Below are 17,722 nucleotides of genomic sequence, written 5' to 3'. Positions count from 1 at the left end.
CGGGAAAAACAAGTGATGCAATTGCTCACCACCTGCCAACCGATGCCCAGTCAGTCCCCAAGCAGCGATCGCTGCCCCCCGACCAACTCCCCCCAGCTTATATACTGAGCATGACGTCATATGGTATGGAATATCCCTTTGGCCAGTTTGGTTCAGCTGACCTGACTGTGCCCCCTCCCAGCTTCTTGTGCACCTCCTCGCTGGCAGAGTATGGGAAGCTGAAAAGTCCTTGACTTAGTATAAACACTGCTGAACAACAACTAAAACATGGTGTGTTATCAACATTATTCTCATGCTAAATCCAAAACACAGCACTATGCCAGCTGCTAGGAAGAAAATTAACTCTATCCCAGCCAAAACCAGGACAGTATATTACTATGGGCAACTGTACATTTAAACGTTTGGTATTAAGTTTCATAAACTAGCGCTATTTTTAATCATTAGCCAGGATTTCTCTTTTTCCCTTTGTATTTCATATTTTGTTCTTAAGCTGAAATTTCTTTTAAACCGTAGGAGCCCCATTGTTGCTTCTGAGAATGGAGAAAAGCCTGGTTCTTCTCAGCAAATTGATATCCTTTCGGTACCGGAGGTAAGAAGTCCATACTTACTGTTAGAAAACAGTGCTCTGTCTGGGGGAGATCACTGGCAAAAGGAAAAACTGATTATTTTTGTTACTATTCTTATTGTGGTTGGAGCCCAGGCCTCTGGTCAGACGTCAAAAACCCGTTGCACTTGGGAACGTAGACTAAGTAAATATTAAAAAGCAACATGCAAGGAACAGCACTAGGCATCCTGAGGAGATGTGAGTCTCCAACCTTGCATTATCTTTTGCTAAAGAGTGGGTTTCAGCTGGAAGAGTCGTGTGAAGCTGTGTTCAAGTGCAAATCCCCCATAGTGTCCCAGTAATTTGAACAAGTTTCAGAGGACACAGCGAGGAAAAATAGTGAAGAGTTGGAGGCGTTTGCTTTAGAAAAATACAGAGAAAGCCAGAACACATGTAACTTCTTAGAACTAATTTCAGAGAGACAGAATACTGCAGTTCATCATTTGGATGCCACAGATGATGTCTCATTTAGGATAAACACTCATGCAAGTAAGGCTGCAGACAGCTCATCAGACAGCCTCCAGACTGGTGACCCATTGCATTTACATAAAGTTTGAAGATATGTAGGAATTGGCTATTATCAAGGGAGATCTCTTGTAAGGCTACTAATATAGTCCCTGACAGAACGATGAAATGTGTTCTCTCATGGAAAATCAAAGTATGAATTATATAACTAACATCAGCCAGCCTCAAACTGAGCAGTAGAGTATATCCTGGAATCAAGGGAGAGACACATGCAAAGGCATCTGGTATAAGCAGCCTGACAGAAGCTGCAGAAGACAGTGCCTTGTGGTTGCCCAAGGATGTCCATGGAGCTGCAGCAAAAATTTGCACAAGTGGATTGTGCTTGCCAAAGACCCAGTATCTGTGGAAGGAATGAATGACCTGGCTGCAAGTGTTCAAAAATTTGCTCTTTTGGTTCATGACACATCTTGTATTCATGAACGGTATCTCTCGTCTCCTTGGGACAGGGACACATGAAGCAATTGCTTCTTTCATGAGTTTTCACTATGTATTGACACAGCGTGATGCAGAGGTCATTGTTACCTTTTTTAATATTTACTTAGACCTCAAGACCTGCTGCAGATACAGTTTTGGAACCAGATGTGAAACATCACAATGGAGAAAGCTATGCAAAGAAGTTTGAGGAAGACAGTGATTTGCCCATACCAGCTTTATTGGAGAGGTAATTTTTAAAGGATAAAATGCATGTATATTGAGGTGATACTATGCTAGACATTCATAAATTAATTGAATGTATCGAACATAGGGTGCACTTTTGCTATGCAGAACTCTGTTCTTGTTTTACTACAATTTACTTAATACTGCTCTGTAAGTGATAAGGAAGTACTATAATAGCTAAATGCTTCAAACATTAGGATTTTGTAGCAAGAGCACTTAGAGCTAGAAAATTTTTTCTTCTGCTCTTTTCTTGGGCCAGAAAAATCTGTATCTGTCTTACTAAAAACTTCAAATATTGCAAAATAAAAGAAATGTGTCAAGTTTTTAAAGAACTGACCTTTTTACGTTCATAAAACTGAATTTAGAGAATGCAGGCAGGCATTCATACTTGGAAATTAGGCAGGTGAGCAATTTCTCAGCTCTTTCAGATGTTGCTCATTTATGCCCATTCATTTGGGACTTCGGTAAAAATATGCATTTGCAATAGACTGTGCTTATTTTATACGGTAATCTATTGGTCAGCAAGTTCCAGCCCCTGCCATGTCCCACTAAATTAGAAGTAATATTCTTTCTGAAAGTGATCGTGTCTTTCTTTAGCTATAACACACAAAGAAGTAACGTGGAGGAACTTCTGCAAATCAGCAGAGATAAAGTAGCATCTGGCTTTACAGATGAAATACAAGGCACTTCATGCCTTCAGAATAAGCTGCTTGAACTACAGGTAAGTATTCATCTTTTAAAAACATACTTGGTGCCTAAGTTGTCATTTTCTCATGTAGAGCCCTCACCTCTCTGTGTTATGTGTATTGCCAAGGGAAAAGGAGCATCCTTACAACCAGGTTTGTTAGAAGTAGAAGGGAAATCAAGGGTTTAGCATTCAGCAGAACTGCATTCCTACAGTGGTGTTTTGCAAGTGTTGCTGAAAGAAGAAATTGGTGGCGCTCAGTTTGTGATCTGCAGGCTGAAATAGGTCTCATGGAAAAAAACACTACGGGAAGCAGCTTTTTTGTCAGTAGGAGTGGTAAGTGCTGTACCATGGTCAGGGCTGGAGGAGTCATCAGAGTTGAACAATCAAATGGCAGTGGTGTATGTGCAGAATGAAACTGTTCCAGGACTTATAACTTGATCAGGTTTGTGAGAACCTTAAGGGGATGATAAAAGGCACATAACTGATGTTGGAGAATTTATTACAGCAATTTTTCAAGTCATTGCTTGAAAGGAGTACAAAGGTTATCTAGCATCTCAGAACTTGGTTCAGTTCTATGTTTGTTTTTGTTCTTTTGAACATAACTAAGTTGAGATATTTTCCGTTCATTCTTGTAGTAAAAATGGCTGAACCCTATTTATTGAACCTTTTATAAAATGTAGCCAAGGCATATATCCAACATGGAAATCTTCATCATAAAAAGATGGTAGAGATGTGCATGCAGCTAAAAACTTAAAATCTTAAAGAAAAAGAAAGCAATAGATACTCTTACTTTCAGGTGATGTTTTCACTTTTTCTGCAGAGACTCTTGTGACTGTCATTTTATGAACTGTCCAGTCCCTTGAGAAATACAGTATCATATAAATGCAATTAACACTGCGTATCTTTTAGGTGATAGAGAGTGAAGCCAATTCTGGCTGGACACAATGGGAAAACATCTCATCTGCCTTAGAAAATCTTGTGGATGAAGTGCAGCAGGCTGCTATCTCTGAGACGAGAAGCAAACTAACAGGAGAATGGAAAGAGCTTCAGGATATTATAAGTACCAGGTATAAAAGAACAATTAATGATATTAGCTAAGGAATAGTTCATTGTAACTATTGTGTGTATTGTGAAGGGAATAGTGTGTGTTACAGAAAATACCTGCACATTTTTAATTGCATAAAATTAAGCTTTTCTTAATTATACTTGGTTCATATATACGCTGCAGATAGTGTGAATCTCTCCAAGAAGCACAGAGCCAGATCTCTGTAACATCAACTGTGCAGTATTCCCAAGTTTGCTGTTACTTCCTTGAACCTTTTGGTTAAATTCACTGCGATTCACAGTGCTTTTCTTATTAATCAATGGAAAAACTCCTTTGACCTCAGGAGCAGGAGGATTAGATCTGTTAGACAGTCAATTACATTATCTTTGTGGCTTTTTGTGCTGTAAAATGTTGAGCATCTTTTTCTGCTTGCTTCCCCAGTTCATGTTTTGTTATCTTTCTTGTAGAACAAACTCTTTAAGGACTGCTTTGGAAATTGTTTTGCCAATAGAAAATGAATCCCTTCTTCTATGTGAATTAGATCAGCGGCTGAAGAAAAAGGACATCCAGCAGTTCAATCTGATGAATAGTGATCTTGCTTATAGGGAACTAAAGGTGAGGGAAAATGAAGAGATCACACCCTAGCTGGAATAGTTTTTAATATGTCTAGGAACTGGAGAACTTAATGGGATTTTCACTCAGAAGTTTGGGACCGCTCACAAGACTTCCCAAATCTTCTAACGTCTAACAGCATTTTACTCCCTTTGCTTTAAATGTTCTTGTTCCTGTAGAGCCAGCCAGGGACCCTCAATAGGCTCTACTGTAAAAAGCATAGTCGTGAACGTTTCATCTTAGGTTAGGACTTTCCAGATTTACACTGTTCCCACCTGGCTTTATATCACTTTGTGGAGTGATATACATAATGTGCTGTTAATTTGTGAGCTAAGCTAAGCTGTCTTGTGTCACATCTGCTGAGGTATCTGAGCACACCCCAAGATGGTTTTGGAAGCTCTGCATGTATGCAATAACTTGTTCACTTGCTATCAGTATGTTATGCCTAGGCTCTGGTCTGTCTATTAGGCAGGGTGAATATTGTTTTGTTCTTGATATGCACTCTGAGCTAAACACACTGACTGCTACGCAGAACTGAAAGTTTGCGTTTGTCTGCCCTTGGCTCTTGAGCTAAGTAGGGTTTAGGTCTCTCAAGCTGTAGGGCAGAGAGTATGTGCACTCTCTGTCTGAGATGACTCTTTTTAGCTGGAAGGGCCCTGCATTTTTTCCCAGCTCCCTGCACATTTGGAGTTTCACAACTCTGACACACTGCTGTTTGTTTGAGGGCTGTAACCAGATAGCATGCAGACTTCACCAAGAGATTTTTAAATGCGTGTAAGTGTCCTCCAAAAGTATAGCATAAAGCACTTAAAAGATGGCAGAGTAACAAACATCTGTGTGCCTACCTGTGCTCTGAGTGATCTCCCTCTGCGACAGCCTGCTAGTTTTGGTCCCAAGACTCTCAGCTTTCTCTCCTTTTTGTCTGATTGCTGGAAAGAGGTTTGGGCTTTCTATAGTGCTGACCAAATTCTCTGTGTGTGGAATACCATTTTATTTCATTTTTCTTCTTTTTCCTTCTCTCCACCAAAGTCCAAAGTAGGAAAAAAGAGGTTTTCTTTCTTAACCACCCTGTTTAGCATACTTATTTTATTGCGAGTATAATTTGTTTTTCAGTCATAGGTTCAGCTTGAATGCAGGATACAGATTTTCTTTCACTTGCTAACACTTTTGGTTGTTCTCTCAATTTCAGGAGCTACAGAGATCCATATTAAATCAGATTGAAGTGTGCAAACAACTGGAACACCTAGATAGTTCAGCAAGAGATGAATTTAATCCAATAGACCTGCAAGCTGCAAGTAAAATTATGATATACTATCAAAACCAGCTTGAAGAAATGAGCCATAAAATGCAGATCCGCGAGACAGTCCTTAAAGATCTGGAAGCTTTTATGGGCTCATTGAGGAAGATTCAGTCTTCCATCAAATGTCTCGCAGATCCCTCAGGTCAACCTGAAATACAGGGAAAAGCATTGAGAGAGGCTGCACAAGAAGTTTCTCATATGGCAGAAGAGGCTAAATGTTTGGATGAACGCTTGAAAACAGTTGATATCTGTTTGGAAGATGCTGAATGTGGGAGAAAGACTTGCTGTGAAAACCTTGTTCTGACTTTATCTGAAGAGCTAAATGCGACTTATGAACCCTCAAGTGAACAGGTGCTTACAGAGGAAAAAGACTTATACAAGATTTTTTCCACAAAAAACGGTGAACTCGTTAAAAACATTCAGGATCTACGTGACAGAATTAACAAAATAGGCTTGAAGGATCCAACAATTCCAGCTATTCAACAAAGGTGAATTCTTTTTTAAAGCTCTTAATTTCATAATTTCAGTGAACTCAGAGGGCCAGTGGCCCCTTTGCAGTAGAGCACTGAAACTTGAATATGTCTTGAAGTATCTGTGGAGCGCTGAAAGAAGTTGTGAGCTTATGGTTTATTCTCTGCCTCACAGCCTAAATAACTTTTCTTTTAAACTTCTATGTATGTGTTTGTTTGAAGCAGCAAAATAGAAGGAGGTTGATTGTTACGATCATAGTTTTCAGTAAGAAAACTGTCAAACAGGGAGACAGGTCTTCTTGCTGAGCACTTACACGTGATGTGAAACTCTGTGCTTGTAGAAGCCTTGTGTTATTTTACCACACTGGCAGAAAGCCACTAACATGATTTGTATGTCTCCGATATCAGAGGAGCTCTCTGCAGCCTTGCAAAGGATGAATAAACAATTCACTACTGTTTATGCGGGTGGCAAAAGGGAGGGGGGAGGAGTTTATAAGCTGCTACTCTTTTTTTAAGTTCTGAAATCCTGTCCTATGGCTAGCTTCCTTTCTTAGACCATATTTTAAGATAGTCAGAATGCACTTACCTTTTAATAGAAAATAATTCACTATGTTCGTACAGACCCTATTGGACTTTAGGATTTTGGATTACTTTCTCACAGGGCTTAGGTCAGCATAACTCATCTGAAGGACTGTGTCAAATTACACGAACTGAAGATCAAATTAGACTTTTTATGATGTCATTTAATATAGTTGGTATGTGCAGCTCAGGATGAATTTCTAGGGAACTTAGTAATTACATTGGGGAAAAAATCAAAGACTGGCTTTAATATAAGGCTGTATTTCATTTTTTCTAATAAAGGGTAAAATCATTAACGGAACTGGAAAAGGAATTGGATTGTGCTGCTGTTGAAATGAAACCTATGCGAGAGATTGCTAATAAGCTCCCACAGATCAAAGAGGAAAAAGCAGAGGAAGCAAATGAACAGTGCAGAGTTACAGAGAGGTTATGGGAGGATACAAAACTCTTGCTTGCTGAATGGTAAGGAGAAAAGTTACATTTTAAAGTAGTATTGTACAAGTAAGAAGTTTGCTTGTAAAATGAAACAGCAGAAAAGCATTAGACCATACTTTAAAGTAAATTAAATACTGATACAGTAGCAAGTGTTACTATTATGATGCTGTAAACTATCATGATGCCAAGAATTGCACATAGAAGTTTGCAGCCAAAGCTCGTGAATGTTTTTTATTTTTAAGACATCACAGTCCCATCATTTAGCAGGTATGCAGTGATGTGTTGGACTTAATTGGTATCCAAAAGAAAAACCTGGCTGCTGCTGGGAATGATGTGTCTTCTATATTTGCTGTGAATTTCATGCCAGCACATTCAAAAAGATAAGTCAAACTGAAACAAATGGAAGAGGACAGCTGGGAACAGTCTCTTAGCCAGGAAAAGACTAAAGGAGCTTGGTTTGATAAGTCTGTGAGAGTGAGGACTGGGAAAGGCTATGATTGATCACCCAAGGCATCTGTCCTTCTCTTACGGTTTTTAAAGATGCCTAGAGGCTTTGCATGGACTGGCACAGTTCTAGTTAATCCTCATGGCTTGCACAGGTGTCAGTGGGAGTAATCTGTTTTCATATCCCACTGAAGGCTGAGCTGAGGTGGTATTTCCCACTGTCCACCACCCAAGCTGTTGTGATATCTGCTGCACATTGTATTTCAGTTTATTTGTGACTGAGCTCACCTTTCAGGTGGAGAGTATCGTATAAACAGAAATGCTCAGGTCACATCACAGTTAAATGTGAATCAGAAGCATATGATGGTGAAGGGCATTTCTGATTCCAAAAACTGTCTTAATACCACACCAGTTATCATACAGTGTTGCAGGGTTTATGACTGGTACGGTTTATCCCCCCTTTTCTCTCTTCCAAACATCACAGTCAAACTCCCCACATGTTTGAATATAGGAGAAGGAAGCAGACAAGAGGTTAAGACTGCTGTTTTATGCTTAGGCCATAAATAATACATGTCTTTTTAATAGCCAGGAGCAGTGTGCAAGGGCTCTGGAGCTCCTGAAGCAATATCAAAGCTGCAAAACTAGTCTGACCAACATCATCCAGAAACAGGAGATTGTGCTTTCACAGCAAACTTCTTACATGGGGAAGGAGAATTTGAACAGACTAATAACAAAGGTGAGTAACAAGAACTTACTGAAAAGCAAAGAAAAGCCTTTCCTGGGAGCTTCGGGTGTAGGGTTGCCCTTGCACACCCAGCCTTCAGGGCAAATGTTAAGACCTTACTTTCACTTTGGCTTCCAAAATACATTTAGGGATCATACCCTGGTTTCGTTTTCAGCTGATGTCTAGCTTTGCTTAGTAAATCAAGGTCTTGTTAAAGGGGAGGGATTAAAAAAAAACCCCAATATAGAAAAACTATGATCTAGTATCAAAAGAAGATGAAATCCCGTCCAACCAAAAACACATGTTAAAATCAGCCATATTCACCCACACCCTTTAGAATATTTCTATATTTTCTACTGAGTTAAAAACCTTATAGTGGGCAGTTTGCAAATATACAACAATAGCAAATTCATTTGTTACTAAGAAGATACTTCAAAATGTTGTACCACTTAAAGCAAAAATAATACGTAATGCACTCCTTGGAGCTGCTTGTTTCTCTGTTGTTGCTGTAGCTTATGACCAAGAATTTAGATCCATATCCTCTCCTTGCTCATGTCACTGGGTCCCAGGCAGGGCTGCGGGGTTTGTCTGCACCGTGCAGTGCTGTGCAGAGATCTTCAGCTAGCCCCGAGCAAGCAGGAACAGGAGCCATAAGGCTGTGTCAGTATGGCGCATCTGCTCAGAGACTGGGCCATGACAGATCTATCGTGCTTCCCAGGCTGGAGCTTGTGTACCTCGCCGTATGTCGTTGCTACCGCACTCAGAGACAGCTTGGGGATTGCGAGCATGGTGCTGCCTTGGGCTGTGGACTTCTGGAGGCCAAAATGGTTTTGACTGGGCTGATGATACAGTATTTCCTTGGGCTGGTTACATTTGCAGCATGAATCTCTGCCCTCACACTGACTTTGCTGATCAAACTGTGTTGCGGTTAGCCATAACAACATAGTTCGGTATTTCTCCTCTTGCTTCTCCTATGTTACAAACCTACTTAGAAGACAGACCTTCTACGTGAGAGCCTTGGCCTCCGTAACCAACATTTGCTCCATGCTGTCTTTGGTAGCAGTTAAACATTTGCAGTAGCTTTTACGTTAGCTGATGAGACTGAATGAGCAGGTATTGCTGGACACCCCCTCCTTTAGTTTAAAGTTTACCACTTTTTCAGACAAAAGTTTGACAGCCAGCTATGTTCTTCTTGGCTAAATGAATACAACCAGTGGACATAGTTGTCCATGACTAATGGATTAGCGAAGAGCAGCATGTCCATTGTGACCATTTTACTGTACAGGTTTCAGATTTCCTGGCTGGGTTGTATAACTGGTTGTTCAGATCCCATTTTTAGGCTTTCTGATGGGGCATCACCCATATCATTCAGGAACATTTGCTCTCAGGCAGTGCCTGGGATGGTTAAATTTAAGAAGGAATGCAAGCGCCTTCTTCCCTCAGGCAATGGGATGGTGTCCGTGTGTGCCACCCCCCCTTCACCTGAGGCAGGGTCTTTTCTTGGTTTCACCAGTGAGACCTCTGGCACCTGGTATCACTCGGGCTCCTGCTGCAGGGGAGATTGCCTGCATACCCTGGCCCCTGCTTGTATGGAGACCCCTTGCTCCTCACCTTGAGTTTTGCAACTCCCACTCTCAGAATTGCAGTCCGCAATAGCTGCGGGCACAGTACAAGGCACGTCCTTGAGTGCTGATGATTTGTTATTTATAATTATATAAAATAATAACAGAGAAGATTCTCTGCCTTGTTCTGGTTTGTGACTGCTGCTCTGCCGTCCCTCCCCTTATCTCAGTGGCTGGCAGTATCTATATGAGAAGATGTAATGTTTGTCTTTGGGAAATACGGAGAGCTTTTAATATCAAATTGCCTAACACTAGAGGTCAGTGTTTCTTTTCCAGCGAGCTTCCATTTTGTTTGTAAACACTGACATACATTACAATTAAGCACAAAGAAGCAGTCTAGTGTTTAAATAGAAAGTAAGAAAAAGGGACATTTCAGTTCCTGGCAATGGCAGATTTGACAATGGCTATGTTTAAGTAGGATTTAAGCTTTTTTTTTTTTAAAGTAGTTCAAAACCTGCGGGTCAGAATGCCAGGTTATATTTTTTAGAGTTGCAATGGTATCTCAGATGATTATTATGTTGCACATTGTTTATGTCTGTAACCGAGGTTCTCTGTATGGATGTACAGTCCCCTCGGATCTTGCGATTACAACTTTTAAAGCAAACTGTGGTTTTGGCTCTCTTAGTCAGAAATATATTATCCATAGGTCCCACTCAGCTGTTTTGCAGCCAATAACAGAACGATATGGATTTCTAACAGGGAAATGTTCCTATCAGCGTGACACGGATATAGCAACACAGGATACATTCCTAGTCTCATCATATTATATAAAATAGATTATTTTGTGTAATGCTGTTGTTTCTCTAAACTAAAAAGAACAACACATCAGTTAAAAATGTTTTGCTGAATGAACAGTCATAAGTAAACATGCTTGTAAATATCCATTTGGTCTTTTTCACAGATTGAAGAGGCAAAAAAGGAATTTAATGATCACTCTGAAGATGTAGACAAAATAAATCAGATCTGCAAAAACCTTCAATTCCAGCTCAATAAAATGAGAAGCTTTGAGGAGCCTCCGTTCGAGAATGAGGCTAACATTATTGTTGACAGATGGCTGGATGTATGTAAAAAGTAAATTATCAGGGTGGTCTTATCTGTTATGCATTACAGTAATTGATTCTGACGCGTGTGTAATATTTGGAATAAATTAAGTGCAATATGGCAAAGATTCTTAAGAGATAAATTGAAGTGTTTAACCAGAGCAAAGCTTGCAGAGTGTCTGTTGGCATAATGTTTCTGATCTTTCAGGTAGTTTATATCATGGGTACTCCTTGGCAGTAAATAATTCTAGGAAATGCAGAAAGGCAATATTTGTGCTTTCTGCATGAATCTGTAAGCTTCCATAACAACTTCTGTGGATTTAGACTTTGGAGACAATCTGGAGAATTACAATGCTGGTGCTTTTGGTGAGAAATGTTTGCCACTGTCCATCTAAGCAGTGCATCAATACTGAGATTAGATGGTATTTACTGAGAGTAGATAAACATTAATGAGCAAGGCTCCTTCCTAAACCTGCCTTAAAACTGGCAAGCTGCTGTTGTGATTGGTATGTTTGGTGACATGTGTGGCAGGGATTTAAATATCTTCTCTATGACCAGTTCACTGTGAAGATACATGAGATTTTTTTTCCCTTGCCGCACTTGTTTTTGTGGGTGGTTTCATCTCGCTCTGATTTTATTATGCTGCTTTTGCTTTTGGAATATAACTCAACATTTTTGAAATCTGTGTGTGTTTTCTGTATATAAATCTCATGGTAGATCAATGAAAAGACTGAAAACTACTGTGATAATTTGGGAAGAGCTCAGGCTTTGTGGGAAAAACTTCTTAGTTTATCTGGCACAATCGACGCTTGGGCAAACGCAGAACTTAGGAATGCAGAAGACCATTGTCTGACCGAAGAGGACCTTACGCAGTTGAAGGTAAATTGAATGGAAATTTTTTACCCTTAACTTATACTGTAGTGATATGGACTTTGGACTATAAACATTCACATCGCACAGAAATATCAGCACTGCAAAAGCAGAGGAAGTTGTAACATTTGCAATTGTATCTGCACGGATACTTTCACTGAAGACATTGCGTAATGTATTGGGGATGCAGGTCTTGGAAACTGATAAATAGATAGCGTACGTGTATACTAAATTGTTTTAAATTAATGCAACACTGCAAATGCTGCTTTAGACTACAAAAGCCTCCTCATTCCTTTGTGCTGTACAAACATACAGCAAAGAGAAGGCCTGGAAAGCTTGTAGTCGAAGTACAATGGTGCACATATTTCCTTATGCCTAGAGAAGAAAGGGAAGAGAGTGCATATAGGCTAATGATTAGTTTTCTAGTTAGAAATTGCCCATCAGTGAAGATACTGGAGCCTCAGAAATGGCTGGGCAATGCACAGTTCAAGAAGAGGTTGCAGAGGTGGCTTATTTGCTCCTGTGATCCTTATCCGGTGTGCTCCCCAGTGTAACTTAATGCAGCCTTAATAGTGGCTGGCTGCTAAAGGTCTCCGGGAGCTGCACACAGGCAGGCATCAGCAGAGCCTGGGTTGCCCATGCCCCTTTCACACAGATTATGGCATTAGCTCCTGGTATTGGGGTGCAGTGGGGTGCAGCGGGGTGCAGCTGGGTGTAAAAACACGTGCACTAGCTCTATGCCATTGAAGAGCCTCGCATACAGGGGTAAATATTTTAATTTCTGACTTTAGGGCCATCATCGACAAGCTGCGCTGCTTTGTTGTGGTTATAGCCAGTACCTACTAAACAAGAGTAATTTCCTGCTTGAGTGGGGTTGAGACATAAATATATCCCGTATCCACTTGTTTGAAAATATGCAGGCATTTTTTTCTCAGTGTTTACATGCTACAAATGCCCTGTTTTTTATTATGCTTACTTGCAGCATTACTGCTACTGTTAGCGCTGCTCATTTGTTTTAATTTGCAGAGCAGTAAAAAGCCAAGGTGTTCTTTGTATATAGATCTTCCCAGTGAAACAGTAGTATGCATGCTGTGCAGAAGTGGATATTTTGTCACATTATTATTGCCTTTACCATTGTATTGTTAGAATTTACCTGGGGTAGTTCAGGTCCCTGAAGGCTCCAGTAAAAATGCACCAGCTGGCAACTGCATCTTAAGAGCCATTTTGTTACCTGGAAACTGCTCAAGCCCGGCATGATGTGACCATGCCGCCGACGTGCCTCTACTGTTGCTCAGGAAGGGCTGTGCTGGAGGTGACTGAGCCTAAGGTTACTCCGCTGCTCCTGTGCGAGAGGATAATTCTCAAAAGAGAGGGGAGGAGAGGGCAAGCGAGAGACAAACCGTGTTTCCCATGAGCTACTATGAAAGCGGAATAGAAGGAGAGAAAACTGAACTCAGTGAATTGGTATTTTTGTAAAATGATTTAAAGTGCAGAGGACGTCAGGTTCATTTATCGATTTATTATTATTTCTTTTGTTCCTGATCCTGAAACATCTCTACATGAATGTTAATTACAAAAAAAACCCCAGCTGTTGCAATGTGTATCGTGTTACACAGGGTTGAAACCCGGGGTCCTTTGTGACCGCCCAGCAGAGCACTGGTGCATGTGCTTTCAAGAAGCCTGTCACAAAAGAACAGAGTAATGAATTATTTGACTGTATATTTACAGATAATTTCAGTATAAATAATGTGAGAGAAGTTCTGCTTTCCCCTGTAGCCAGTATGCAAATAGGAACTCTTTTAAGGGCTGCAGCATGTGAATGGGTTTTGATGATTGCTTGTACAGAGACTGCAAAGGAATACTTTGTCCTGAGGGAGTTTGAAATATTGATTTGGGAATATTAGACAATGTGACTATTTTAGATATATGCTGTTTCATAAGTTGAAGCTGGTATTTTACTCTCACATACTGGCTTGTTCCAAAACCCATTCAAATGAGTAGAGGTCTTTTCGTATACAAAGGATTTACATTAAAAAAGTGCTTACAGCATGTATTGTATTTTATCACATCCCTACCGAAGTGTACCATCAGGATGCCAATTCTTGGCTTTAGGTCTATAACATCTGAGAATATCCCTTTTTAATAGAAGCAGCAAGAAATAAATACAAAATTAAGATCATTTTCCTGCAAATTTACTTGGGTTAATATAGAAGTAAAATAATTAAGATTGTTAAATTTATGCTAGATTTGCACTACAACTGCTTTGCCTGAGAAACATAGAGTGTTTCTGACTCTAATACAAAAAAAAAGTCTAAATGGCGGAAATGAAAATCGGGAAATGGACCAGTTGTGGGAGCTCTATATGCCAAAATGCAGAATCAGAATATTAGTAATACAATTTTCTAACAGAAACATGGAAATTTAATTTGAGGGGAAAACACAGTTACCGATGTGTTTTTTCCACCTTTAGGCATGCTTACGAGTCCAAGAGCAGAAACTCCAGAAATTTGACAACACGGTGGCTGAGATAGAAGAACTTCTGAATAGTAATGAACCTCCACTGGAGCTACAGGTACGAAGGAGCTTTTACAGCTAATACGCCAGTACTCGCTACTACAGCCCTGCTTCTAGTACTGTCTTTGCCACAATCATCTTAGTTTGACTTAAAACTACCCAAAGAGAATTGGAGGCATTTTGTTGGCTATTAGCAGTGACATTTCATTTGTTGTCTTTCTTAAGCTGTTAGAACCAAACCTGTCATTTTAAACACAAAGGCCTCTCACAGTCCTGTGCCTTTTAGGGACTTAGACCTGACCCAACTGTTTTGCAGGCCTGCTGAAAGAGGCCAATATTGGTGATATCTGGCTTTTAGCTATTACCAAGAACAAGGCACAATGGACCTCGTCAACCCTTTGGGGATCAAAGTAACTCAGCATGCTGTCTATTTTAAACTGTACCTTTACCTAGATATGTTTAATGTAGCTTGGTAGTATGTAGCTATTTGCATAGAGTGGTGTTTACCGTGATGTTTTCCTTTGGGATATCACAAGGAAATCTTCATCTTTTTGTGCTAACTTCACACAGCAAAGAATAAATCCTTCTTCGCTGTTTGAGACCATGCTAGTCTACCTTGATCCTATACCAGTTCCCTAAGCATCCGCTCCCAGTCTCTGTTAGATGCACCTTGAGCTTGACCTGGTTTGGCTATTTGTGCGTTTATCCTCAGGAAGCAGTGAACTCAGAGGAGTTTCACTGGGTAACGTGATCTAAGGAGCTTAGGAAAGGACTCGGCAACCTTGTACTGTGTACACTATGCTCCTTGGGAGCACCAGACACCCTGAGCCTCCTGGGGTGGTGTTTCAGCATGTGGCCATGATCCCATTGAGTTGCTGTCTCATGCAAATCTGCAGAAGCCTTAAGGATACGGTTAAGGACCCGTTGCTCCTTAGTTACTAGTCTCGAGCCAGAGCTGCCTACCTCTCTGTTGTCCTTGCCTGTTTTTTGTATCGCTGTGGGGAATTTGCCCTGGTGGGATTGCTGCAGGGAGGTGTGTTACAGAGTGAGCTGGCACCCTCTTTTTCCTGGTAGCCAAAGCACATGTAAGGCCTTTATCCAGCTGAGAAGCTACACTGGAGTAGACTGACAACGAAACTGCTGCTTATTAGTAAAGCAGCACCAGAAAATGCATCGCTAATAAAGATGAACTGAGATCATTCCTCCTCAGAAAAGCAGGGCTTAAATACTATTATTTTTCAATTTGTGGAGTGGGAGGGAAGGAAACAGGGACAAGCTGTGATTGAAACGTCTGGACTTCAGATCATTTCATTGCTTTTTATGGCTATCATGAAGTTCTGTAATATTCTAGGAAATCAATTCTGTATAATTTCTTATGTATGTTTATTTCCAATTTTAAGGTCATCAGATCATCAGTTGTGCAAAAAATGGAGCTAATCAAAGAGCTCTTGTCAACGAAGCGGGGGACCAGTGAACTCAGCGTGAATACAGCAGAACTAAAAGGAGACCTTGATCTGGCCAAGACACAGATTGGAATGACTGAATCACTTTTAAAAGCTTTATCTCCTTCTGACACCTTAGAGATCTTTACTAAATTAGAGGTAGTGTGCCACAAATTACACATCTTTTATAATTTTGTTCATTATTTCTCTCCTGGGCAAGTCTTCGTAAGTGTTTCTCCTGTATATGTTGTAAACTGCTGGAATAACTCAAGTGAAGAGCCTGGCTTGAATATTTCCTTAAGCTGCCAGAAATGTGAATGAAAAGCCTGTTTTCACTGGATGTTATCAGATGTAGTTAGTTAACCCTTGCAGCTACTGGATACGGTTAGTGATAGGCACAACAACAGTATACCACCCAAGATATGTTGAAGCAGTAGTGGGGGTACTGGGTTGTATCTTTTCCCAGACTGGGTAATATACAGAGGTTGGCTTTGTGTCACCTGAGCCTGCCTGCAAGGGGAGCTCCCAGTAGGCAATTTAAGCCAACTTTCCATCCTCCTTGCACCGGGGAGAGAGGTGAAAAAAGAGCTGCTTCCTGCTTGGAGGTTCAAGGCTGGCAAGATCTAAACCTCCTGTTGAGCAGTGAGTGGATTATGCACATTCTGGGTGTCAGACCACTAGTGTTTGCGGCAGTGAAATCACAGGCATTGGAAGAAAGATACAGCTTTTAATGAATCCTCCCAGCTCCCTCTAAGTTATTTTTCACCCCACTTGAAAGGGACTTGACATACAGAGTAAGGCATTTAGGGATGGAATAGTGCCTATGGCAGCTAAGGCATTATAGCTTCTAGGTATTATATGCTCTGGAACGTACTATATTACTGTGCACTTCACATATCCATTCTGTGTGATGCCAAAATGTGTGTGAGTGAATGTATGTGTGATTATGTATGCATACAGATGTATACACACTGCTCAAGGAGAGTTTAGTGCTTATATCTACCTATTGATTGCCTTGTTAATGTCAATATACTTTAAGAAATTATTTTGACACATAGGCAGGACTAAACCCTTTTGCAAAACTCTGGTACTAAAGCAGCTCTGTAGTGAACTTCTGCTTGCACTTCAAATTTTGCTTTTTATCAGTTGTCCTTTTTTTTTTTTTAACTTCAGGAGATACACCAGAAAATTCTGCAACAAAAACACCATGTGACATTACTCCAAGAAGAGACGGATTGTCCTGATGTGGATGAATTAAATAAGCAGCTTAAATGTGTCACTGATTTATTTAATAAGAAGAAACACGTGTTTCAAGATCACTTTATCGGTGTTCTGAACCGTAAGCAAACACATTTCACAATTATGTAGCTTTATAGGGTTGTATTGACCATCATAATCACTTAAAGGTTATGCAATTAATTTATTTTTGGTTCAGTGTCTGAAACTGTTTTGATATCTCAAACTGCTTCAGGGTTCTGAACAAGATAAAGATTTGGATAAAAATGACTTTTGATTCCAACAAACCACTCAGTCTGAATCAAAGTATTTTGTTTCTTATTTTTACATTTAAAAAATAGATAAACTAAGTTTAAAGCATAATTCAGGAACAAATGTCAGAACATTTCATTTAAAAATACAGAAATCAAACTTTTTCATTTTTTCCAGTCATTTTTTATTTAATCTTAGTTATGAGAATGAATAGCTTTATTACTTACTTTTTGTTTTATGCAGACACAGGATTGTGCAGGTGTAGAATTAGGCCCAGAGGTAGTCTCATTTTCAAATAGTTTTTGAGTAATACTTATTTGTGTGGAAATGAGAAAAGTTGCCAGTAGGCTAATCCAGGTCTTGTTTCCTGAAACTGCTATGTATAGCAGACTGTCCTCCCAAGTGAACAGCTATGTTTATTGTCAACTAATGTTGGGTAAAAAAAAGCATGAACTGCAGCATTTTCTGTCACATGGTCTGTAGTGAAAAGCAACCTTTGACAGTAGCACTGATAAATGTAATTACAATTGTCTGAAACCTTTATGTTAAATAGGATTTTCTTTTACAGAATACAATTAATGAAGAAATTTGGAATGTTTCTTTTTTTAGGTCAGTGCAAGAATTTTAATGACTGGGTCAGCAGCACTCAACTGGCTTTGAAGG

At 40.0% G+C, this 17,722-nt stretch overlaps 1 protein-coding gene across 1 annotated transcript in view; it reads left to right on the top strand.

Moving 5' to 3' along the window:
• Nucleotides 1-17,722, top strand: part of SYNE2 (spectrin repeat containing, nuclear envelope 2) — a 203,754-nt gene that overhangs the window by 47,795 nt on the left and 138,237 nt on the right. The window contains exons 25-38 of the mRNA XM_009332747.1: nt 514-589; nt 1,672-1,790; nt 2,384-2,507; nt 3,384-3,541; nt 3,987-4,134; nt 5,321-5,919; nt 6,763-6,942; nt 7,945-8,095; nt 10,607-10,765; nt 11,463-11,624; nt 14,086-14,187; nt 15,530-15,730; nt 16,745-16,910; nt 17,669-17,714. Coding sequence (XP_009331022.1) covers nt 514-589; nt 1,672-1,790; nt 2,384-2,507; nt 3,384-3,541; nt 3,987-4,134; nt 5,321-5,919; nt 6,763-6,942; nt 7,945-8,095; nt 10,607-10,765; nt 11,463-11,624; nt 14,086-14,187; nt 15,530-15,730; nt 16,745-16,910; nt 17,669-17,714 — 2,391 coding nt within the window. The remainder of the gene's footprint in view (nt 1-513; nt 590-1,671; nt 1,791-2,383; nt 2,508-3,383; nt 3,542-3,986; nt 4,135-5,320; nt 5,920-6,762; nt 6,943-7,944; nt 8,096-10,606; nt 10,766-11,462; nt 11,625-14,085; nt 14,188-15,529; nt 15,731-16,744; nt 16,911-17,668; nt 17,715-17,722) is intronic.

Source organism: Pygoscelis adeliae, unplaced genomic scaffold, assembly GCF_000699105.1.
Source record: "Pygoscelis adeliae isolate BGI_AS28 unplaced genomic scaffold, ASM69910v1 Scaffold179, whole genome shotgun sequence".
In the NCBI taxonomy this organism is placed as follows: domain Eukaryota; kingdom Metazoa; phylum Chordata; class Aves; order Sphenisciformes; family Spheniscidae; genus Pygoscelis; species Pygoscelis adeliae.
Note: the sequence above shows the minus strand (reverse complement) of the source record. Positions and strands in the feature narration are given on the sequence as shown.